The sequence below is a fragment of the Hemitrygon akajei genome, chromosome 1 (assembly GCF_048418815.1).
Source record: "Hemitrygon akajei chromosome 1, sHemAka1.3, whole genome shotgun sequence".
NCBI classification, from domain to species: Eukaryota; Metazoa; Chordata; class Chondrichthyes; order Myliobatiformes; family Dasyatidae; genus Hemitrygon; species Hemitrygon akajei.
In genome coordinates, this window is record NC_133124.1 from 17,691,705 (window position 1) to 17,716,832 (window position 25,128).

Below are 25,128 nucleotides of genomic sequence, written 5' to 3' on the forward strand. Positions count from 1 at the left end.
TATTCAGAGCCAATTAACACATTCTCAAATTTCAGTTCCCGCTTGCAGCACAATTGCATTCAGAAACAACTCAACTCACCATTGCATTCGTATTATGAAGCTCGATCAATCAGAACCTGCATCTTACTTTGACATCCTTCTTTCTGCCCTCAGTTATATAGCATTGTTGACGACTCATCCCCATGTTTCATAACATTCCCACTCTCAGCCAAGCGTTCTAACATTCTTTGGAAGAGACATAGTCATAGAGCTCTGCATCACAGGAGCAGGCCCTTCAGTCCATCTAGTCTGTGCTAAACTATTATTCTGCCTAGTCCCACTGTCCTGTACCTGGACCATACCCCTCTCATCAATGTACTTATCTAAGCTTCTATTCAATGTTGAAATCAAACCCACATCTACCACTTCTGCTGGCAGCTCGTTCCACACACCACCCTCTGAGTAAAAATGTTCCCCTTAAATATTTCACCTTTCATCCTTGACGTATAACCTCTAGCTCCAGTTTCACCCAACCTCAGTGGAAAAAGCCTGCTTCTATTTACCATATCTCTACCCTCGATAGTTTTGTGTACCTCTATCCAATCTCCACTCAGTCTTCTATTTTCCAAGGCATAAAGTCTAAACCTATTCAATCCCTTCCTTACAACTCAGGCCATCCAGACCCAGCAACAGTTTTGTAAGTTTTCTCTGTACTCTTTCAGCTTTATTTACATCATATGCTGCAGGGAAGCATAATGTAGAGATGATGTTAGCTTTAACCCCATGGCCTATTACTGAGCTCTGGCCAATGCCTTGCCAAAAATCAATGATAATGACAGCATTGTTTTACCCAATTCTTCACACATCTTAATTTCATCTCATTTACGATTTGCAGAAGTTTGAAACATGCAGCTTTTTATTTTCCTCTTTCCTGTGCCACAACTTTGCCTGAGAGATATTTTGGTTTAGAACTGTAACCTAAGCAAGCAGTGGGGGTGTAGCAACAGGACAGTGAGTACACATTCAGCTAGCACGTCAGATGCTGACATTGTTTGGGATTTAGAAGTTATCAGGAGAGTGGGATACACATTGTATGCTAAAGCAGCAGGAATGAAAAACGAGCAATTCGAGAGGGCAGGGATAATGAGTTGTGAGCTGTATATATTGCTAAAATTAGACTTCAATAAATTGCAGTGTGTCAAAGAAGGCTAAAGGGGCAGGCTGCATTAGAAGGATGATGGGTATACACTGTGAAATCCTTCGTCCATGGGGAAGCCTTTAAGGATGATGGAGTCTCAAGTATTATGGAGGAAACTGGTAGCAGCCAGACATGGTTTGGAGAAGTGGGACAAAATATTTCCATCTTTGGTTGATATGAAAAATTTTACAGAGTTAAGCTGGTCACAGATATGGGTGTTCAAGAAGAAAGTCCTCCAGCCATGAGTGGGAGAATCAGAAAGAACTGAAGGCAGATGCATGATTTATATTCTGTTGTGGGCTGTGGCTTTTGTTGTCAAGATCAACATTTATTGTCCTTCCTTGTTCATAATCTGCAAACCACCCGTTTGAACTGTGATAGTGAACATTGTAAAGCAATTTAGAAGGGAAGGATTTACATGGTGAGTGGTAGGGCACCGAAGAGTGTGGCAAACAGAGGGGTCTGGGAATACAGTTCCGTAATTCCTTGAGAATGGTGTCACAGGTGGTGAGGGGCGTAAGGAAAGCTTTTGGTACATCGTCCATTATAAATCAAAGTACTGAGTACAGGAATTGGGATGTCATGTTGCAGTTATATAAGGTATCAATAAAAGAATGCAAAGAAAATTTACCAGGATTTTGCCAAGATTTGAGGACCTGAGAGCATGGAACAAGTTGCCAGCGGAAGTGGTGGATCCAAGTTCAGTTTCAGCACTTAGTAGATATGTACATGGACGGGAGATGTATGGAAAGATATAGTCTGAGTGCACATCAACAGGGACAAAGCAGGTTAATAGTTCAGCATGGACTAGATGGGCTGAAGAGCCTGTTTCTGTGCTGTAGCATTCTATGAGTCTATGGACTCCTATAGTTCAAGTAGATCTATTTATGTTTCCACTTTTTAAGAGGGAATTCAAGAACATCGATGGTGACCATTAAGGGTCAGTGATCTATTTGCATGTCTGGTCGGTATCTTATTGAAAGGAGATGCAGATGGGGGATTTCCGATGCATCCGCTGCCCGGGGTAATCAAGATCCAGGGTTTGATTGCTGTAGGCTCCTAGATTCTAAACAGTGCATCTAGGGAGTGTCCAAGTCTGAGGATTTGTGAGTGAAAGTGACACTTCACCATCATAGGAAAACAGCCGCTGTTCTGAATATCTTTATTGAAGCCCTTGAGGATGATTGAACATTACCCTGAGAGACTCTTGCAGTACTGTCCTCCATATGAAATGATTGATCTCCCAAGGACAAGCATCTTTCTCTGTACTCAGTTTGACAGCAGCTATTCAAGAATTTTTGTCTTGGTTTCTACTGACTTCATTTTTAGCAGACCGTTACATCTCTCAGTTAAGTGCTACCTGTAGTACAACTCATCTCATCCTTTAAATTCAGCTCTTTGAACCAAGGTAATAGTGAAGCCTGGGTCAGAGTATTCCTAACCAGTTCAAACTGAGCATCGGGATTAGGTTACTGGAGAGCAAGTACTTTTTGATTGCTCTTTTGCTGATTATTGAGAGCAGTCTGATGGGATGGTAATTGGCTAGGATGGAGTAAGTTGTCTAGAGGTGTGTATAGCATTGGAACATAGTTCTATACTATAGATGGGTGACAATTCAAATCCTGGCCTTTGTGTAACCTCCTACCCAGTGTGCTAAATCGGTCCTTGATAATGAAGAAGCAATAAAAATGGATATTGGAAAATAACTCTCCTCCCATCTGGTAAGTGCTACAGGAGCCTCTGCTCCTGCATCAGCAGGCCCAGGAAGAGCTTCTTCCCTGAGGCTGAGACCCGGCTGAACCTCACATCACAGCACTAAACAGTATTGCACCCATATTGGACTGTCACAGTACATTTTATATCTGTGTGCTGTAGCACTTACTTCTTATTCACAGTTATTTTGTAAATAACACTATTCTTTGCATTTCTTGTTAGATGCTAATTGCATTTCATTTGACTTTGTATCTGTACTCAGCACAATGACAATAAAGTTGAATCTAATCTAAATAAAAGGCAAAATTGGAATATGATTATGAGAATATTCTATGAAGAAAGTGGGAGCATCAGAAATAGGAACATCTGCCCCATTGAGCCCATTTTGCCATTCAGAGTCTGATCTGGCCGTGGACTCAGTTCCAACTATTTGTCTTTTTCCCCATAACCCTTTATTGCCCTGTAATGCAAAAATCTAACTGTGTCTTAAATACATTTAATGTGCTAGCCTCCATTGCTTCTCTGGGCAGAGAATTCTCCAGATCCATTACTCTCTGGGAAAAGTGGCTTCTCCTCATTTATATGACTATCTGTTCTATTTTCTACTCACTTTCTCCTGCATTTACCAACTTTGTACTCCACCTGCCAGATTGTGGCCCACTCACTTAACCTGTCTATATCTCTCCACAGCTGCTCAGTTCCTGTTTGAGGATGTTAGAAGTTTTTTTTAAAGTATGCTTTGTACAAATGTAGATTGTTCTTTATTCAGGTGGAGTCAGTGATTGAGGAAATCTATTATCTTACCACATTTTTACTGATGTTGTCTGGAAGGAAAAATAGTGGAACATTAGATTGATTATATGAATGAGTACTGCAAATCATAAAAAAACATTAAAACAAGTAGAGAAACTCTGTGAGAATGATTTTCTGAGTATAACAATGCTTACATCTCTACAGTTTATATGGTTTTCAGGATAACTAGAAGACGATTAACAATTTAGCCCAAGGCACTGCGCGATTATCTGTCAAACTCATTTCAAGACAAGATTACATTAGATAGATGGATAGAAATATTACCAGAATTAAAATTGTTGAATTTTAAGGTCATGACTCTTCAATATTTATATAACATTTCTGAGCCCCTACATTCATTACTAATAATTGTAGTTCCTCTCTAACCAGGTAGAAGTTGCAAAAAAATACAAACACATAGATTTCCATTTCAGCTGTACTTGGAATGAATTTGGAGAGATTAACTATCATGTATTCAAATTTATGTATATGAGAAGCCATTGAACTGGGAGCAAAGTGTCATGTGTGGTTCAAGTTTTGAGAGTTTCAACCATCATGTTATCTCAGCACTTACTGAAAAGTCAAATATTGTTAAGCTCTACTTTCATGGGGCTGTGACATTCAGCTTGCTTCATTTGTAATGTGCCATCATCCAGTCATTAAATTTAATACCTAGAAAACCTAGGGTGCAATGAATTATAATGTCCAAAAGCTCAACTTTTTTTTCTTCTCAAATAAAATGCTTGCTCTGCAACGTTTACCCCTGTGTGTTTTATTCTGTATCGGGCACAAACTCCGAACTTTGTGAACTTTGAGTAATGAAGTGGAATAGTGGGAGCATGGCATGGGTTCATTAACAACTGACGTTTGGTTTTGTCGCTTTGAGGGTAATCACACTGGTGCTTTGAAACAGTGAAGTGTAGTTCATTTCTTATGGAAAGTTCAAATGCCCTTCAGAAGGACTTTGGAAGTTAGTTTCTGTGGAAGCGTTCAGCAGAAGGTACACACAGTGGCCACTTTATTCTGTAAGTATGTACTTAATAAAGTGGCCCAAATGTATGTTTGTGTTCTTCTGTTGCTACCATCCACATCAAGGTTTGATATGTTACGTGTTCGGCGATTATCTTCTGCACACCACTCCTTAACACATAGTTATTTGAGTTTCAATCACTTTCCTGTCAGCTTGAACCAGTCTGAAAATTTCCCTCTGACCTCTCTCATTAACAAAGCATTTTCACTCACAGAATTACCACTCACTGGATTTTTTTTTGTTTGTTTATTGCAACATACTCTGCAAACACTCAAGCAGTGGTTCTCAACCTGGGGTCTATGGCTTAAAAAAAGGTTGGGAACCTCTGCTTCAGTGCCTGTTGTGCATGAAAATCCCAGGAGATCAGCAGTTTCTGCTATACTCAAACCACCCCGTCAGTGACCAATTATCAAAGTCATTGAGATCACATTTGTTCCCCATTCTGATGTTTGGTCTGACCAAGAAACGAACCTCATGACAGTGCCTGCATGCTTTTATGCATTGATTGGCTGCCCCATTATTGGATGATTTAATATTTGCTTTCATGAGCTGGTGTACAGGTGCACCTAATGAAGTAGCCACTGAGTGTAAATTTCATCAGGCATTTTCAAAAGCCAGAAAGTAAACTAAAATAGGTCACATCTGATGCCAATTGCTTGTTTCAGTAATTTTAACATTGCAATTGCTAACATAAAATAATGCAGGTGGAATTGGTCCACCCAGGCCAATGTTTTTACTAAAACTAAATGAAGAGTCAGATACACTCAAAGTTTCTATCACTTCTAGCAACTATAAAAGGTATATGACTTAACAAATAGAAAACTATGCACCATACATTAGATCTATATTTATTTTCTTTATATGTGCATCAGTCATGTAAGGCTCCACTGCAAGTGCTAATTCAAATGCTCTAACCCAATATATTCTTCAAAGTTGTGACATTTCTATTTAGATTGTTCATCTGATATCAGCAATTTTAAGAAAAGTGAACCATCCAATGATATAATGTACAAAGGGTATCTTGTGTAGAGCCAAGAGCAAATTGCACAATAACTTTGGGCGGCAGGGTAGCGTAGTGGTTAGCACTATGCTTTTCAGTATCGGTGGCCCGTGTTCAATCCCCGTCACTGTCCGTAAAGAGATTCCGTGTTTTGCATCACAGGAGTTGCCAGCCAGTATTTAAGTCACTGTAGGACTGCCGTAGGGACTCCAGCTCCAGAGTTTTCCCTCGGGGCTTACCCCAAAGCCTTCCCCATGAGTGGGTATAACTGCCTCAAGGCAAATTATTGAATATTATTTTTTCCCAGATGATACATTTTAGTTCTGATGAACAAAAATAAAAAAATGGCAACAGTAAATCACATTGATTTCATACTGTATTGATCATGGCCAAATACTGAATGTTTGAAATATTCCAAATTTTTGGAAATATACAGCAAATTGAACAGTATCACCAGATTAAGAGACAAGAGGTAACATTTCAGATGAACATAGAAACATAGAAAACATACAGCACAATACAGGCCCTTCGGCCCACAAAGCTGTGCCAAATATGTCCCTACCTTAGAACTACCTTGGCTTTACCCATAGCTCTCTATTTTTCTAAGCTCCATGTCCCATCCAGGAGTCTCTTAAAAGACCCTATCATTTCCACCTCCATCGCCGCCGCTGGCAGCCCATTCCACACACTCACCACTGTCTACGTAAAAAACTTACCCCGACAGCTCCTCTGTACCTACGTCCAAGCACATTAAAACTGTGCCCTCTCGTGCTAGCCATTTCAGCCTTGGGGAAAAGCCTCTGACTGTCCACACGATCAATGCCTCTAATTATCTTGTACACCTCTATCAAGTCACTTCTCATCCTCCGTCGCTCCAAGGAGAAAAGGCCGAGTTCACCGAGGTCATTCTCCATTTAATGCGCTGTGATTCTATGAATAAACCTGGTTCTGCTATCGACCTCAATCCTTTTTCACTTCTTGTTTTGCAGGGTTTATTTATACCTGTGGAGGGACATTACAAGGATTAAATGGCACGATAGAAAGTCCTGGCTTCCCATATGGGTATCCAAATGGTGCAAACTGCACATGGATCATTGTAGCAGAAGAACGCAACAGAATACAGATTGTGTTCCAGTCGTTTGCTCTGGAGGAAGAATATGATTATCTGGCATTGTATGATGGGCAGCCACATCCTGCAAACTTTAGGACAAGGCAAGTAATGGGATGCAATTTTACTATTCAAATTGATTTTGATTGACATGTATATACGATGCTTTGCACCTTGTCCCCAGAGGAATGTTCTTTCCTTTAGCTGTATTAAACTTCAACTTGAGTGATCCGTTTCTACAATTATCTACAAGAACCGTATTTACATAAGAAAATCCACTGCTCTTTTAATGATTTCTTTCTTTGTTGGATGTATTTAATGCATCTCAAGGGTCAAGTACTATTTTCTTAAATAATATGATCCCCATTGTTCCATTGGTATAACTTTGATATGTTCCTTGTGTACTAGCTTGTGAAAATACCTTGTTCAGAACTAGTTAAATTTAGTTTTAAATATCATCTTAGAAATTAAATCATCTACTGTATATCTTGTGGTTCAAGCTTTTTCTATTTATCTTGTATGGCAGTTTGATCAATTGCTTGAACTTTGCTAACTCTCAGTTGTTAGTAGTCCATAGAATGTAGGGTGCATTCTCTGAGTCGGTGTGAAGATCTATCCTATAGTTGGTAGTCATAAATTCTAAACAACCTGAAAACTTTTTGTATTTGCGCACTTCAATGGAAGTGTATTTGTAATGATTAAACAATTGAATGAAGCCAACTTAATGCAAACCTAAGACATCAGAACTGTATTAAATAACTGAAATAGCAATTGTGACATTTCCATATGATTAAAATTGATTTGGCCTTGCATTATGCTGCAGGGTTATTTGTGTGGATTAGACCACTAACTGTAAATAGTGGTGGAGGCATCCATTGATCAGGATCAATCCTGGTTATTTTGTCCTAGTTGTCTGGATATGTAAGCCTGGACAGTACGATACGGAGAGCAAGCTGTTGTACGCAGCAAGCTCCCCCTCTCCACACATCTGAGGAACCCAAAGGAACGGCAAAGACTGATACAGTTTGGCACCAGCTGCATCACAGGAGTTGCCAGTCAGCATTTAAGTCAAATTAGGACTGCCTTAGGGACTCCAGCTCCAGAGGTTTCCCTCTGGGCTTATCCCCAAAGCCTTCCCCATGAGTGGATATGACTGTCTCAATGCAAATTATTGAATATTAACTTTTGCCAGATAATAAAAATAAAAATGGTGGCAGTAAATCACATTGATTTCATACTGTATTGGTCATGGATGAACACAATGTTTGAATATACCAAACTTTTGGAAATATTGAACAGTATCACTGGATTAAAAGACAAGAGGTAACATTTCAGGTTAATGAGGTTTACCAGTTCTGATTCCATTGGTCTGATAAGTTACTCTTGTCATTCTCTTCAAAGACACTGTCTGACTGGCTGAATGTGTTCAGTATTTTCTGTTTTATTTCAGATATGCATCAACTGTGGTATTTTGCTTTTGAAGCTCTGGAAGTTTGTAGAAGTTACTAAATATATTAAGAACTATAAGTTATTATTGGAACCAATACGATCTTAGGGCTCTTCATCCAGGATTCCCTAAAGATTAACTTGGAGGCTGAGCTGGTAGTAAGGAAGGCAAATGTAATGTTAGAACTCATTTTGAGAGGACTAGAATATAAAAGCAAGTATGTAATGCTGAGGCTTTATAAGCCATTGGCCAGACTGTGCTTGGAGCATTGTGAGCAATATTGGACCACTTAGTTAAGAGAGGATGTGCAGACATTGGAAAGAGTCCAGAGGTGGGTCATGAAAATGATTCCGGGATTGAAAGGCTTGTCATATGAGGAACGTTTGATGGCTCTGGGCCTGTACTCGATGGAATTTAGAAGAATGAGGGGGGATCTCATTGAAACCTACTGAATGTTGAAAGGACGAGATAGAGTGAATGTGGAGAGGATGTTTCCTATGGTGGGAGTGGGGTGGGGGAGGTCTTGTACTGGAGGGCACAGCCTCAGAATAGAGCGGCATCCATTTAGAATGGCAATGAGGAGGAATTTCTTGAGACAAGGGGTGATGAATCTGTGGAATCTTTTTGCCACCGGTGGCTGTAGAGGCCAGGTCATTGGGTGTATTTAAAGCAGAGGTTGATAGATTCTGGATTTGTCAAAACAGATTATGGGGAGAAGGTAGGAGAACGGGGTTGAGAGCGAAATAGATCAGCCATGATGAAATGGCATAGCAGACTCAATGGGACCAATGGCCTAATTCTGCTCCTATGTCTTATGGTTTTATGGATCAATAAGGTTAGACACTAACATAGAGTCATATATAATGGATGCAGGTCCTTTAGCTTAATTACTCCACTCTGGCAGCCATTTATACTCGTCTCAGAAGAACTGCATCTTTTACCTCCTCCGGATTCTCATAAACTATGCCATCCCCCAGATTCTCCCAGTTGGCTTCACACCAGAGGAAACTTAAAGTGGTCAATTATCTACTGACTTGTAGCTCTTTAGGATGTGGGAGGAAATTCTTCCTGGGACCTTAGCTGTTCTGGACCATTTTCTAAAGGGTGTATCAGGAGTGTCCCTGTGGTTTGATTTCAACCTCGATGCCTCTCCTCCATCTGTATTTTGGGTGTCCGTTTTGCCTCCTTTTTTGGGGATTCCATTTTGATGCCTACCTGGTAATGTTGTTAGTTGGCTTCTTCAAGGTGTGGTCAGTTCACCTCCATTTCCATTTGTGTGTTTGTACCCATATGGATTCATGGCTAGTGTCATCCCAGGGTGTCTGCTTGGTTACTTTGTCAGTCCATCTGATGTTTAGGATCCTCCTCAGGCACTGGGTGATGAAAACTGACAATTTTTGTAGTGTCTGATTTGTTCTCCAGGTGTCAGGCCATGTCGAAGCATGGTTTTAACATCTGAGATGAAGATTCCGATTTTGGTTTTCTGATAGGAAATTGGAGCCTCTGAGAGATCACACACTATCTCAGGGAGAACATGTAACCTGCACGCAGACAAGCATCCTGCATGAAGTTTGGATGTCCTCTCTGTGAAGTCTCTGGCATTGTCAGCTAACAGCTTTCCCAGCCAGACCATAAGACACAGGAGCAGAATTAGGCCATTAGGCCAATCAGGTACCTAGCCTTATAGAACTTCCTGTGGGTGCACAGCACTTGATCTCAAATGAAACACATTCTGTTCTGTGAGCAAACATGTGCCTACTTGAAGATCTCAATTTGAATAGAGAGCTTAAATGAGGAACTTACTGATTTATAGTGAAACGTAGTGAACAATTTAGTTATTGAACTCAAGTGGCTGGTTTACTTTAAGTCAGTAAAGTACTGATTATGCAAAAATCTGTCCAATAGGAAAACGACAGTAACTTGTATTAATTGCTGGATGCAATGTAAAGCTGGAAGGCTTATGATTTCTAATCTTTTAACAAAAAATATTAAACTGGCCAAAATAGTTTGGATAATTGATGCAAGCATGGAAATTACTTGTTATGATAATAGCTTGCAAGTGCTTCATGAGGCTTGCATGGAATTACTTTGCCACCATAAACAGATTCATTAACAAATTTAAAATTAAACAGCTTATATCTCTGTTAACAAAAACATAATAGTTTTACATGAGTAAGTTTCCTTCAGCAGACTTGCCTCATTACCTGATTTATATCTTCATTTTGTATATCGCTATAATGAAACTTCATATTGCCGGTATAAGTTAACTATAGATGCTAAACTACTGGATGAAAATATGGCTGAATATTCCTCAAAAATGTCAAGAGATAGTTGCTAAGCTTTGGTGCTAATATGATGAAGTAAAGCCAGTGGAAGTTGTCTCCATGGGCTTCAGCAAGGCCTTTGACAAGGTCCCAGATAGGAGCTTGGCCAAGAAGCTTGTCATTCAAAATGAGGTAGTCAATTGGATTCAGCCTTCCCTTCTTCTCATAAGCTAGAGAGTGGCAGTAGGCCTGGAGTCCTGTGACTAGCGGTGTACTGTGGGGATTGGTACTGAGCCTTTGTTGTTTGTCATCCATATCAATGTTCTGAATGATAATGTCATAAATTGGACCAGCAGTTTTGTGGATGGTGCCAACATTTGGAGTGTAGTGGACAGCAAGGAAGGCTATCAAACATTGCTGCTGGATCTGGATCAGAAAGAAAAATGGGTGGAAAATTGTCAAATAGAATTTAATGCAAACAAGTGTGATGTGTTGCACTTTGGGAGGAAAAACCAGGATACTACCTACATAGTGAGCAATAGGGCACTGCGGAGGGCAGTAGAACAAAGGGAATCTAGGAACATAGATCTATAATTCCTCAAGCGTAGCATCACAGGTAGCTAGGGTTGTAAGGAGAACTTTCGTCACACTGGCCTTCATAAATCGAAGTACTGAGTTCAGGAGTTGGAATGCTATATTTAAGTTGTGTAAGATGTTGGTGAGGCCCAAGCTGGAGTATTGCATGTAGCTCTGGTCATCTTCCTACAGAAACAATATCAATAGGATTTAAAAAGTGTAGGCAAAACTTACAAAGATGTTGCCAGGACCTGACAACCTGAGTTATAGGGAAAAGGATAAACAGGTTAGAACATTATTCCCTGAAGTGTAGGAGATTGAGTTGAGATTTGATAGAGGTATACACAATTTTGAGGGTTATAGACGGGTAAGCGGCTTTTTCCACTGAGGTTGGGTGAGACTAGAACTAGAGATCATGGTTTAAGGGTGAAAGGTGAAATGTTTAAGAGCAACGTGAAAGGGGATTTCTTCACTCAGAGAGTGGTGACGGTGTGGAATGAACTTCCAGTGAAAGTGGTAGATGGAGGATTTGATTTCAACTTATAAGAGAAATTTGGATAGGTAAATGGATGGTAGGGGTATGGACGGTTATGGTCCAGGTGCAGGTTGATGGACACGGACTAGATGGTCCAACTGGCCTACTTCTGTACTGTGGTGCTCTATGACTCTGTGACTACTTCAATAATATCTTCAAGTTCATAGTACAATGTTGGTTGATGGTTACAGTTGTACGCAACGATGACAGGAAATGTGTGCAGAAGAGTAGGAAAGCCATTACATTGGGCAGCTCCACTCTCTCAACCTCAGAAGTCCAGGTCCAATAGGACGAACAAGCATCACAAACCGGGCTCTTCCTTGGTTGTAGAGGATGATCATGAGGTCTTCTGTACCACATTAAGTCTGCAAGGAGTGTTGCAGTTCCACTTTCCTAGCCATTTGATCCCACTGCAGATCTCATCTGCCCAGTCCACCGGAGTTGATTTTGCATGCTAGGACAGGCATTTCCCTTTCTTAGCTGTTATGAGGCCACCAGCTACCCTCACCTGCTTTAGCTTGCTTGTCGAAGCAATGTATTGGTGTATGGCCGCTCTCACAAGCAAACAGCTACTTGGAGCCACAGGTGAGAGCTGAGAGTCTGGTGGGGACCAAAGATGAGTGAGCAGTCCAAGACTGGACACAACAAGCAGCTCCTTCACCCAAGGTGCAATCCCTCCCTGAACACCCTACACACCCCCAGTACAATAATAGTACATTCAAACATACACTTCCCACTTTCTTACCTGTGTAACTATATTTTCCACTTGTGTATTAATACTCACACTAGTAATACCAACAATTACAGAGGGAAAATTGTGCATAGGTCTGGCCTCCTTACCTGAGAAAGGGTTTTGTAGTACTGGCAAGCTAATTTGTGTGATTCCTGAGATGATCGGTGCATCCTCTGAGGAGAAATTGTGCAGACTGGGCTTGTGGTCTTGAGTTGAGAAGAATGGAAGGTAATCCCATTGACAGGATTGTTGTAGAATTGATGTTCCCTCTATCTGGGGTGTCTAGAACCAGGGACCACAGTCTCAAAATAAAGTGTCAGCCATTCAGGAAAGAACAGAACTTTCTAAGCGCAGAGAGCTACAATTGATTCGAACGTCCTGTGCAAAAGGACTACGTGTTTTTTTAAATGTATTGATTTATTGAGACACAGCACAGAATAAGCCTTTCCAGCCCTTTGAGCCATGCTGGCCAGGAACCCCCCAGTTTAATTCTAACCTAAACACAGGACAGCTGACAATGGCCAATTAATCTACCAACTCTCACATCTTTGGAATGTGGGAGGAAAACCACGCAGTCACCGGGGGGAACGTACAAATTCCTTGCAGGCAGCGCCGGGAATTGAATCTGTGACGCTTGTACTGTAAAGCATTGTGCTAACCACTACACTACAGTGTTCATCATGAAAGATTACTGTAAATGAATACGTGGTAAAGGTACTGTAAAGGTATACGTGGTCAGTTTAAAGAAGTGGACCTGATGTAAGTGACCGGCCATGATCTTATTGAATGTTGGTGCAGGCATGAAGGGGCTGAATCGCCTCCCAGTCGTCACATAAGAGCAATTCATTTCACTCAGTCTTATGAGGATGATGGTCATTAAAACTGTTGCAAATTCTGAAAGGAAGACTTATATTGGTTGAAGATCAAAGATATGCAGATATAGGAAATACAAAATAAATACACCCTGTGTGGTAAACATCCAGCAGGTCGGATATCATCTCTTGAAAGATGAAGAGTTAGTCGGGCAAAGATCCTTCATCAGAACAGACTAAATTGAATGGATGTTTATTTATTTGCACTTATACCCAATAAAGCAAAATCAAAAGTGGTGCTCTGGGTCAGATTTTAACATGGGTGAAATTGTCTTTGACAACAGAGGATGCTTTTTTTTTAAACTTAGTTTAATGCCTGATCACAACAAATTAATATTTGGTATGATGCCTAATGTTAACATTATTAATAAGCAGTGGAGGCAAAATACTTAACCCTTCTCTTGTGTGTAATACAACTAAACAAATCAGATGGTTTCCTTGCTCCAAAAGGTAACAGCTCTGTAAACAGTATTTCCCTGGTGGCTCATACTGAGGTAATGTTGTATTACAAGGGGAATAAGCAGAAATCCCAGACTCTCAGCCCAATTTATGTACTAAAAAAAACTGTTCGTCCTTAGTTTAGTTCTTAGGGTTTTGTACATTTTTTCCTGTCGGGTAAATGAGTTCAGCAGAGTTTTAATAACGTCATAGTTTAAAATGCTCTTTTTAAAGATTCTTCTTCTTTTACACCGTAAGACCATAGGACCTAGGAGCAGAATTAGGCCATTCGACCCATTGAGTCTGCTTCACTATTCCATCATGGCGGATTTATTATCCCTCTCAACTCCATTCTCCCGCCTGCTCCCAGTAACCTTTGACGCCCTGACAATCTAACACTCTATCGATCTCCACTTTAAACTCAGCCACTATAGGAAACATCCTCTTTACATTCACTCTGTCTGAGTGTTATAACATTCGATAGGTTTCAATGAGATCTCCCCCTCATTCTGCTAAACTCCAGTGAGTACAGACCCAGAGCTATCAAACGCTCCTCATACATTAACCCCCTCATTCAAAGAATAAACTTGCTCTGGACTCTCTCCAATGCCAGCACATGTTTTCTTAGCTATGGAGCCCAGAACTGCTCACAATACTCCAAGTGTGATCTTACCATTGCCTTATAAAGCCTCGACATTATATCCTTGCTCTTATATTCTAGTCCCCTCAAAATGAATGCTAACATTACATTTGCCTTCCTTACCACTGACTCAGCCTGCAACTTAACCTTTAGGGAATCCTGCACGAGGACTCCCAACTCCCTGTGTATCTCCGATTTTTCAATTTTTTTTCATTTAGAAAATAGCCTACACTTTTATTCCTTCTACCAAAGTGCATGCCTATACACTTTCCTATATTATGTTTCATCTGTCAGTTCTTTGTCCATTCTCCCAATCTGCCCAAGTCCTTCTGCAGACTCCCAGCTTCCTTAGCACTACCTGCTGGAAATCAGGAATGCAGTCCTTCCAGGTGAGGCAACACTGTGAATCCGCTGGGGTCGTCTATTGTGTCCATTGCTCCCGGTATGGCCTCCTCTACATTGGTGAGACATATTGCAATTTGGCGACTGCTTTGTTGAGCACCTCTGCACCATTTCCCACAAGCAGGACTTCCCAGTGTCCAAATATTCTAAATCCTATTCTCATCCCCATTCCATCTGGGAAGCCTCGAACATGATAGCATGAATATTGATTTCTCCTTCCAGTAAACACATATTGCACCCCCCTCTATTCCCCACTCTGACATTTTATCTCTTCTTACCTGCCTATTATTTGCCACTGGGTCTCCTCCTCCTTCCCTATATCCTATGGGCCACTCTCCTCTCCAATCAGATTCCTTCTTCTCCAGCCCTTGACCTTTCCCATCCACCTGGCTTCACCTATCACCTTCCACCTAGCCTCCTTCCCCTCCTCCCACCTTCTTATTCTGGCATCATTCCCCTTCCTTCTACGTCTCAAAGAAGGGTCTCTACCCAAAACTTCAGCTATCTTTTCAAAACATACAAAATGCTGGAGAAACTCAGCAGGTCAGGCAGTATCTACAGAGGAGAATAAACAGTTGACGTTTCAGGCTGAGTCCCTTCATCAGGACTGGAAAGGAAGGGGGAGAAATCAGAGTAAGAAGATGGGGTGGGGGGAAGGGAAAGAAGTACAAGCTGGAAGGTGACAGGTGAATCCACTGTAAATGACTGAAGACTTCTGCCTGTAGTTGGAAGGTGCTGTTAGTGAAACCCTGCTCCTCCTCAACATGTGCTGCTGCTATCAAAATCAGATCAAAGCGATTGATTAGATGAGACATTTAGCTGGTAATAAAATGAAAATAAGGAACATTAAATCTGTTACACACTTTTGAAAGGGAGAAATTTCTGATGATTTCCATACTTTGACCTGCAGCTGAATAAACTCCGTAAGAAAAACTAAGGGAATTTAATGAACTATTACCATAGAATTCCCCATTTCCTGGAATGCTGTTGGCCTAAATTGGTAGTGACATCTTTTATCTCGCTAGTACTGGTTCTTCCCGTGTTGCACTAAGGTATGTATTGTATACCTCCACAGGTTTCCCACTTCTCATTCTGTGAAACCTGCTTGTTAATGTTGCACCAGTCTTATCCTTGCACATGTAGCCTTCGATCAGACACTGAGAAATTATCTGTGGAAGAAAGGCTTGTGGTCATTCTCAAATATTTATTTGATGGAATATTGACATTTGAAATGATTTCAGTATGAATACATTTGTAGTAGTTTATTTTTTTCTTAATACCTTTTCGAATCCTGATGTAGGATCTAGGCTGGAAACGTCCACTGTTTGTTTCCCTCCATAGAGGCTGCCAGACTTGCTGAGTTCCTCCAGCATTTTGTGGGAGTATATTTGAACATGGGTGTGAGTGTGGGAGAAAGAGGGTTCAAAGAGAGATTGTAAGCATGTAGGGAAACCAGCCCTGGTTATTGACAAGTTCAATACACTCAACTTGAACATGTTTACTAATTGCAGGCAACAGCTTGGGAGAAATGGTTTCCTGTTAAAGTATACTAATTCCTCAATGGGATCAATAATTTAACACAATTAAATTCAATGTCACCTTCAAGGGTTCCCAGTCTTCCTGAAACTTGCCAGTGAAAACAAGGCAGGAATCCAACAGCAAATGATGGTGCTGATTAAACAAACCAGAAATGTTCAATCGATACTCAGTTCCGATCTGCTCTCTCTAACTTGGAGGTGTTCTGTGTCCCAATAGGATTGACGTCATTTTAATTGCTTCAGATTTAATTGAAACATGCAGTGAAATGTATCAAAGCAGAGAATCTTCTGGCTTTGATCTTCAGCATCGAGCCCGGAACTCGCCAATGACATGCTCGAGTTCCGGATTCACTGACCTGCTGACGGGCGGGGGGCGGGGGGGGTGGGGGGGGGGGGGAGTTGGGGGGCAAGAGTGACTGGTCCTCATGTCTCTTGCCAAAGTGGAACTCTGATCCTGGGGCCCAATGTTCTGGAGGGTGGGGGCTTGTTGACCTGGGAATGATCACTAGCCCTTCACATCACTGGCATTCGCACACGAGGTGGCTAGATTCTGCCCTAACCTCTGAATTTCCCACACCATTGCCCCTAAATCCTAATCTGGCCCCTAATCCCTTGCTCTGTCCTCAAAATCGTTCTTACAAATCTGAAAAAAAACAACAAAGTTTGAGCCATGGAGTAAATTTTCTTACAGGCATGCTCAATAAGCCCATAATAGAATAATAATCAATGAAATACCGCACTAACTTGGGTGTTCAACCAGTGTGCAAAATAGTGTAAATGCAAAAAAGAAAGAAAGAAATAATAATAAATAAAGAAAGAATAAATATTCAGAACATGAGTTGAAGAATCGTGGAAGGTGAGTCCATAGGCTGTTGGATCTTTTCAACAATAGGGCAAGTGAAGCTGAGTAAAGTTATCCCCTTTGGTTCAAGATCCTGATGGTTGAGGGGCAGCAACTGTTTCTGAACTTGTTGGTGCGAGTCCTGAGGCTCCCATACCTTCTTCCTGATGATAGCAGCAAGAAGAGAGCATGGCCTGGGTGGTGGGGGCTCCTTGACAAAGGATATTGCTTTTCTGTGACAACATATATGTCACTAAACACAACCTTGAGATTTATTTTCTTGCAAGCATTTGCAGGAAAATAAAGAAATAGAGTTGAATTTATAACAACCATATAACAAAGACTGGCAAACAACCAATGTGAAAAAGAACACAAATTGTGCATATAAATAAATAAATAATGCTGACGGCAATTAATACTCAGGCAAATAAATAATACTGGTGCCAAATTGACCGGACGTTAAGGAACAATTGTTGCAGCAGCCCTTCTTAGAAGGATCATTGATCGGGAAAACAAACTCTCTCCATCAGAAAGGTTGCTCCTGATCTGTTAAATATTTCAGCAACTTGTTTTTACTGCTAATGGGTGAGCATGAAATTAACGTCCCTGGCTGCTCTCCTACCATTGATTAACATGCAGGCATTTTGTAAGGGATTTACTTCAGTCACATGCAAGAGCAAAAAGTTGTTTACCCAGAGAAGTGGCATGATACTTTCCTGGAGCACTCCAATATCTCTGCGAATCAGCTTCAACAAAAGTTGGATGCAGTTCAGTCCACCACAGCAGAAGTTCTCCCCGTCACTGAGCACATCTACATGGAACACTGCCACAAGAAAGCAGCATCCATCATCAAGAACCCCACATCCAGGCCATGCTCTCTTCTTGCTGCTGCCATTGAGATGGAAGTTCAGGAACCTGAGATTCCACATCATCAGCTTTAGGAACAGTTATTACCCCACAACCATTAGGCTCCTGTACCAGTGTGAATAATGTTAATCACGTAACACTGAACTGATTCCACAACAAATGGACTCACCTTCAAGGATATGCAACTCATGTTCTCAACATTATTTATTTTTTATTTGTTCGTTTATTTATGTATTGCATTTGTGCAATTTGTCTTCTTTTACACATTGGCTCTCAGTCTTTGTGTATCGTTTTTCATTGATCCTACTGTATTTTTGTTCTCCTGTGAATGCTCACAATAAAATGAATCTCGGTATAGTATACGGTGACATATATGCACTTTGATATCAAATTTACTTTGCAATTTGAACTTTGAACTTCCATAAGGCTTTTACTTCTGTATTATACAAGAGCAAAAATATGCCTATCCAGATACTGTCCTGGAACACTCCAATCTTCCTGAGGATTTTGGGAGCAGTTTTAGGATGTGAAGAGGCCCATTTCAATGCTGACTAATGGCCCCAGTCAGAACTAAGAATGGAAACAAGTGGAGTTACTCAGCAGGTCGGGCAGCATGTGTGCAAAGAGAAGAGTTAATATCTCAGTCTGAGTTATAGTGTGACCTGTATTGCAGTATGGACCACCTACAGTAGACACCTGAGAGCCCTGGAACAATACTACCAAAGATTCCTATGAATGATTTTGAGGAACATTTGGAAGGACAGGTGCACAGACACCAGTGTACTGGAGAAGGCTAACATGAACAGCATCTTCACCATGATAAAGAGACACCAACACTGATTGATAGGTCACGTCATCCCTGTAATGTACATTCTCTCTTGTTCATCAATACTTCACTGTAACCTTTTCTCTCTCACATGTCCGTCAACTACATCTGATCCTATGACTTCTCATCAACACCAGGAATAAAGTAAAATAGTTTTGTGATGGGAAGTAGAGCATTGAGGAAAAGTCTATGCGATTTCAAAGAGAACAGGCAAACACCACAGAGACAGCACCAGAAATCAAGATTGAATTGAGTTAGAGGAACTCAGTGGTATCTGTATTGTTTGTACACTAATTGTGGTGGAGAAGCTGTTCATGGATGCTCGAAATGCTGGTGATAAAGCAAAAACAACTCCAATGGGTAGGTCATGTCATTTGGACGCCTAACTCACATCTCCTCAAGCAGATCCTTTACTCGCAGTTGAGAGAGGGTGGGAAAGGGAAATGCTTCAATGATAACAACAAAATCAGCCTAAGAAATTCAACATTACATCTAAAAACTTGTAAGACAGTGCACTCAATAGATACAACTGGAGGAAATCTGTACATGAGGGAGCTGAGAGTGACCTCCTCTCTGCTGCAGAGAGCACGTGCCAGCTGCCAAAGGTGAGACTGAACAACCAAAATACCCAGCCACTAAACACAACCAACATTTAATCTTGCATAAATTGCACAGGGATATGTGGATCCCAGATTGGCCTCTACAGTCACATGAGGACCCACCAGTAGACAACTCCTTTGGAAGACATCACACTCGACTCGAGTGATTGCACTAATACTACTACTACATATGTATTGTGCAAATATGGCTACACTGTCTCTATCTGAGGTCTCTGTCAGTCAGAGTTGACTATGGATTTTGTGTCCTAGCTGCCTAGATATACAAGCCTGGGCAATACAATATGGAGACCGAGCTGTTGCCCATGTAGCAAGCTCCCCGTCTCCACACAGCTGATGAACCCAAAGGAACTGCAGAGACTGATCTCAACTGGCATCAGCAGTATTGCAGGAGTTGCCAGTCAGCATTAAACTCAATGTAGAACTGTCTTAGGGACTGCAGCTCTGTATTTTTCTTATTTTATTGGGGTTTGCTCCCAAAGCCTTCTTCTTGAGTGGCAGCAGAAGTTTGAGATCAGAGTTTTCCTTCTCCTAGATGAGCAGCCAACCATGGCTGTCTGAAGCTAGTAACCCACCTTTGCCCTTTCTTCTGTGAGTAGAAATGGTCCCACCGGGTTTAGTAGCTAAGCTACATGTGAAGGCCACGAGCAGGACTTAGTTGTCAGAGGATTTGTGAGGCACACGCCATTGGGAGCTAATCCCCACTACCATCCCTGGCTGTAACAACCTTAAGCAACCATAAGGGTGCTACTCTGTACCATTCCTATAATGGGATGACATTCCAGTTACGTTGAATACATGGTCAATTCTGCTCTTACTTGATATGTATTCATCACCATTGGATATAGAAATCTGAATGTCCATTACCTTGCTACTGGCTCGATGACAGACAACATCTATCAAATTATTAACCAAATGTATTCTCAATTGTCTTTCGTATGTTTACATGCTGGAATTAGCTACTGAAGTAATTTTGTTTGGAGAAGAATCTCTTAGTTGTTTAATTGATGTTGTTCTGGTGCTGTGAACTTTGTATGTTCAAAGTAAATTTATTATCAAAGTTCATATATGTTACTATATACTGCCTTGAGAGTCATTTACTTGCAGGCATTTACAGGATAAAGGAAATACAATAGAATTTTACCAAAATCTGTAACAGTTAACAACTGACAAACACTAATGAGTTTGTACGTTCTCCCCGTGATCCCGTGGCTTTCCTCCGGGTACTTCCCTTTCCTAACACAGTCCAAGGACATACCAGCTGGTAGGTTAATTGATCATTGAAAATTGTTCCGTGATTAGCCTAGGATTAATTCTGGGGCTTGCTGGGCAGCGCAGCTCGAAGGGTCGGAAGGGCCTATTCTGCGTTGTATTGCAATAAAATAAAAATAAATAAAACCAAACTGTGAAAATAAAAACAATATTGAGAACATGAGTTGTAAAGAGTCTGTGAAAGTGGGTATGCAGAGCATAAAATCAGATCCAAACAGTGATAAATGAAGTTATCCATACCACATCACGAGCCTGATGGTTGTAAGTAGTGGCTTAAATGCAACAGAGGATTCTGGAACTTTGAGAACATGTACTTAAGAGGATGAATGCAAGTCTGCTTGAGTGCCTCGTCATGATGCTACACAGGGCGGAATGGCAATTGAATTCACTTATGCACACTGACGATGTGGACAGCTCCACTTTTCAAGGACTCCAGCCGTGATTGTCTAGTAATGGGTTTCTGTTAAAGTGGAAACCTATTGCTACTGATTGCTTTTTAATTAGGAACTAGTCAAGTGTGTGATATGCAGGCTATAATCAGTTCCTTAGGAACATAAGGGAAAGGAATGGATCCTATGAAGGTAGCTGTTCAATTATCTTCTCAAAAATAATCTGGATCACCCTGGCAATTTATCTGACTGGTATCCATTCCATTCCAACCTGCAGGCTTCATTCTGATGAGCTGAGTGTCTCATCTGATTGGTAATCAGCAAAGTTCAAAGTTCAAATTACATTTATTATCAAAATATGCATATTTTATACAACCTTGAGATTCATTCCCTTACAAGCAGCCACAAAACAAAGAACACAACCACAAAACAATTCCCCTGCCAAGCTTTAAGACCAATACCATCGGGAACTCACTGCCCCAATACTTGTCAGTGCAATATCTAATAAATACTTATTTGAGATCATCTAAAACAGACTTATCATCTGATACCTTCAAATTCCTAACAAAAGGCGTGTAGTATTGTCTCAATGGTAAATAAACCAGATCAGAAAGTGAACCAAACTGTTTTATAAACAAACAGAGTTTGTAACTGTTTTTATTCAAGGTTTTCATATTTTAGTCAAATTTTAATTATGGCTAGAATAAATGCTTGTTGCAAATAGTGCATATTTTTTCTTTAGCTTGCAATCTGACATTTAACTTGAATGTGAACTGGCCCATAATCTGACGGGTCACTTTATATTGCTTTCCATGGAGGAACTTCTTGATCAACAAAAAACTGAAAATTACGAATCTCCTTGATAATTTTCCAGCAAAGCAGGCTGCTCATAGGATTTACTGTAGGTCGAGTTACATGGTGATAGAGGCAGCATCACTCAACTGGCAGCAAATAACAGAAACTAATACTCATGTCTGATATTGGAAAGGGTTCAAAGGAGGTTTACAAAACTGATTCCAGGATTGAAAGGCTTATCATACGAGCAGCTTTTGATGGTTCTGGGCCTCTACTCGCTGGTATTCAGAAGAATGAGAGGTGACTTCATAGAAACCTAAAGAATATTGAAAGACCTCGATAGAGTGGAAGTGGAGAGGATGTTTCCTACTGTGGAGGAATCTCAGACCAGAGAACACAGCCTCAGAATAATGGGGCATCCTTTTAGAATGGAGATAAGGAGGAATTTCTTTAGCTAGGGAGTGGTAAATCTAAGGAATTCGTAGCCACAGGTGGCTGTAGAGGCAAAGTCACTGGGTATACTTAAGGCAGAACTTGAAAGATCCTTGAGTTTCCAGGGCTTGAAAGGATATGGGGAGAAGGCAGAAGATTGGAGCTAAGAGGGAAAATGGATCAGCCATGATGAAATAGCAGAGCAGACTCAATGGGAAAAACAGCCAAATTCTGCTCCTGTATCTTATGCTTGTATGGTCTTTATAACACATAAAGCTGATGGGCAAGGTGTGACACTCATGATACAATTGTAAAGTGATATCTTCTGATTCTAGAATCATAAACATAGAATAAAATATAGCTACCTTGCAGATAGATTGTCAATTGCAACAAGTGATAATCAGTGTGACGTTCTACAGGAATTGTGCCATGTCCCAGGGGTGAATCTAATTTAATCTATTTACCACTGAACACACTGGGAGTGTATGTGACGTAGAGGACCAATTACATAAAAATAAAAATTTGCATAACTATGTCAAAACACAGTGAAAATTTTATTTGAGCAAAGAAATGCTGAAGTGCACTAAAAGTTGTTGAATCTCCACCCTTTGTTATTCCTTCTTGATGTTCTTGTTAAAATGATCTCAGCATTGATAAAGACATCAGACCTTTGGTGACATTATGTTGTCCTTTGTTTCATTTTATCACAGCTCTCCGGAGCAATTGTCACTCTCCCATTATTTTTGTTGGTTCTAATTCACTTATTTCCTGCCTGTATTAATTCGACTTTCTCATCTAGTATAAAATGGATCTCCCACTTCTTTTCCTTTTATGACATTGTCTCCAAGAAGTTCTTCTATTGTACAACGCAGTTCCAGTGGAAAAATTCCTTTTTATATTTCCTTATAATAATTTCAAACATGGGAGATTCATTCAACATATTTGTCATTCCCACCAAGATGTGTATTAATAAAAGTAAGGGGAAAGTGGCAGACTAGACAGCAATTATCAATAACAACTCTGACTGTAGTGTATTATCTTATTCACTACATCTGTTCTGAAGCTTATGTCTGTGTCCGTACTTTGATGATATCACTTTAATTTTCTGTCCCACTTCCACTCTTAGATATCTGCCTGCATCGTCATACACTATTCTAACAAAGCTTAACATATTGGATGAGCAGAATTTCATTTTTCATCTCGACAAGTTGGAGGATACAGGACTCAATTTTATATTCAACAATTTCAGATAACTGGGTTCACCCATTTGCATCACACTAGCCAACAAAGTCAAAGTTCAAAGTTCCAAGTACATTTATTATCAAAGTGCATGTATGTCAACGTATATGACCCCAAGATTTGTTTTCTTGCAGGCATAATCAATAAATACATAATAGAATAGTAACTTTAACAGAATCAATGAAAGACCGCACCAAGTTGGGTGTTCAACCAATGTGCAAAGAACAACAAACTGTGCAAATACAAAAATAATGAAATAATAATAATTATTATTATTATGATAATACATATTGAGAACTTGGGGAAATCAGCTCTTGAAAGTGAGTCCATTTGTTGTGGGAACATTTCAGTGATGGGGCAAGTAAAGTTGAGTGAAGTTATCACCTTTGGTCAGGAGCCTGATGGTTGAGGGGTAATAACTGTTCCCAGACCTGGTGGTGTAGGAGTCCTGAGGCTTCTGTGCCTTCTTCCTTCTTCTCACAACAGCGAGAAGAGAGCATTACCTGGCTGGTGGGGTGGGGTTCCTGATGATGGATGCTGCTTTCCTACAAAAATGCTTTGTGTAGATGTGCTCAGTGGTTGGAAGGGCTACACATTAACTTGTAACACTAACCCATCTGCAAAACCAACTCAGGATTTTTGCTCTCAGCAGATACTACCTGATCCATTTGTATTTCCAGCATCCTACTTTTGGTTTCACATTTCAGCAACAGCTCTGAAGTGTAGTTCACAGCTTTTGCATGATCCTTTGTGTTTTTTTCCCCAGCTTCCCTCCTTAAACAAGTAGCAAGAGAGCCTAGAAAACGTTCTGGATGAGACAAGCAAACTTAGCTCTTGATCCAAAGGCAATGGCTTTGCACAGCTTCACTAGCCCCATGATTGAAATGTTCCCACAACCTACAGACTCACTTTCAAGAACTCTTCATCCAAAGTTTTTGGTATTTATTGCTTATTTATTATTACTTTTTTATTTGCACAGCTTGTTGTCTTTTACACACTGGTTGTATGTTCAAGTTGGTGTGGTCTTTCATTGATCTTATTATGGATTTATTGAGTATGCCTGCAAGAAAATGTATCTTATGGTGACATATGCGTACATAGATAATAAATTTACTTTCAACTTTGAACCATGCATAAACATTCCCTTTGCCCTATCTATTCTCCCCGAGCCACTGTCATTTTCCTAGTTCTGATGGTCTTTGACCTGGGGCATTGTTTGTTTCTCAGATGTTTCTCAGTGTTTCCAGCATTTGTTTTTGGTTTATTTCAGATTTTCTAACTCCTGCTTCTCATCTTGGAAGGGATGGACTGCCATCATTTGTTTTCTATGTAGTTCACAAAGTGCTTCTCTTCCTGTCCCACTCTGTTTTTTTCTGGTTTGGATATGGGGCTAGAGAAAACAGAGAAAATCTTTATTGTTAATGTAACCTGCTTGTTAATGCAAATGTCTGATCAGCCAATCATGTGGCAGCAACTCAATGCATAAAAGCATGCAGACATGGTCAAGAAGTTCAGTTGTTGAGATCAAACATCTGAATGGGAAAGAAATGTGACCATAGAATGATTATTGGTGCACAGGGTGGTT

General features: G+C 40.5%; 1 protein-coding gene across 1 annotated transcript in view; it reads left to right on the plus strand.

The window, feature by feature from the left end:
* csmd3b (CUB and Sushi multiple domains 3b) overlaps positions 1 to 25,128 on the plus strand; it is a 2,154,916-nt gene that overhangs the window by 223,827 nt on the left and 1,905,961 nt on the right. Inside the window, exon 2 of the mRNA XM_073038951.1 lies at positions 6,702 to 6,924. Within this exon, the coding sequence (XP_072895052.1) occupies positions 6,702 to 6,924 (223 nt within the window). The remainder of the gene's footprint in view (positions 1 to 6,701; positions 6,925 to 25,128) is intronic.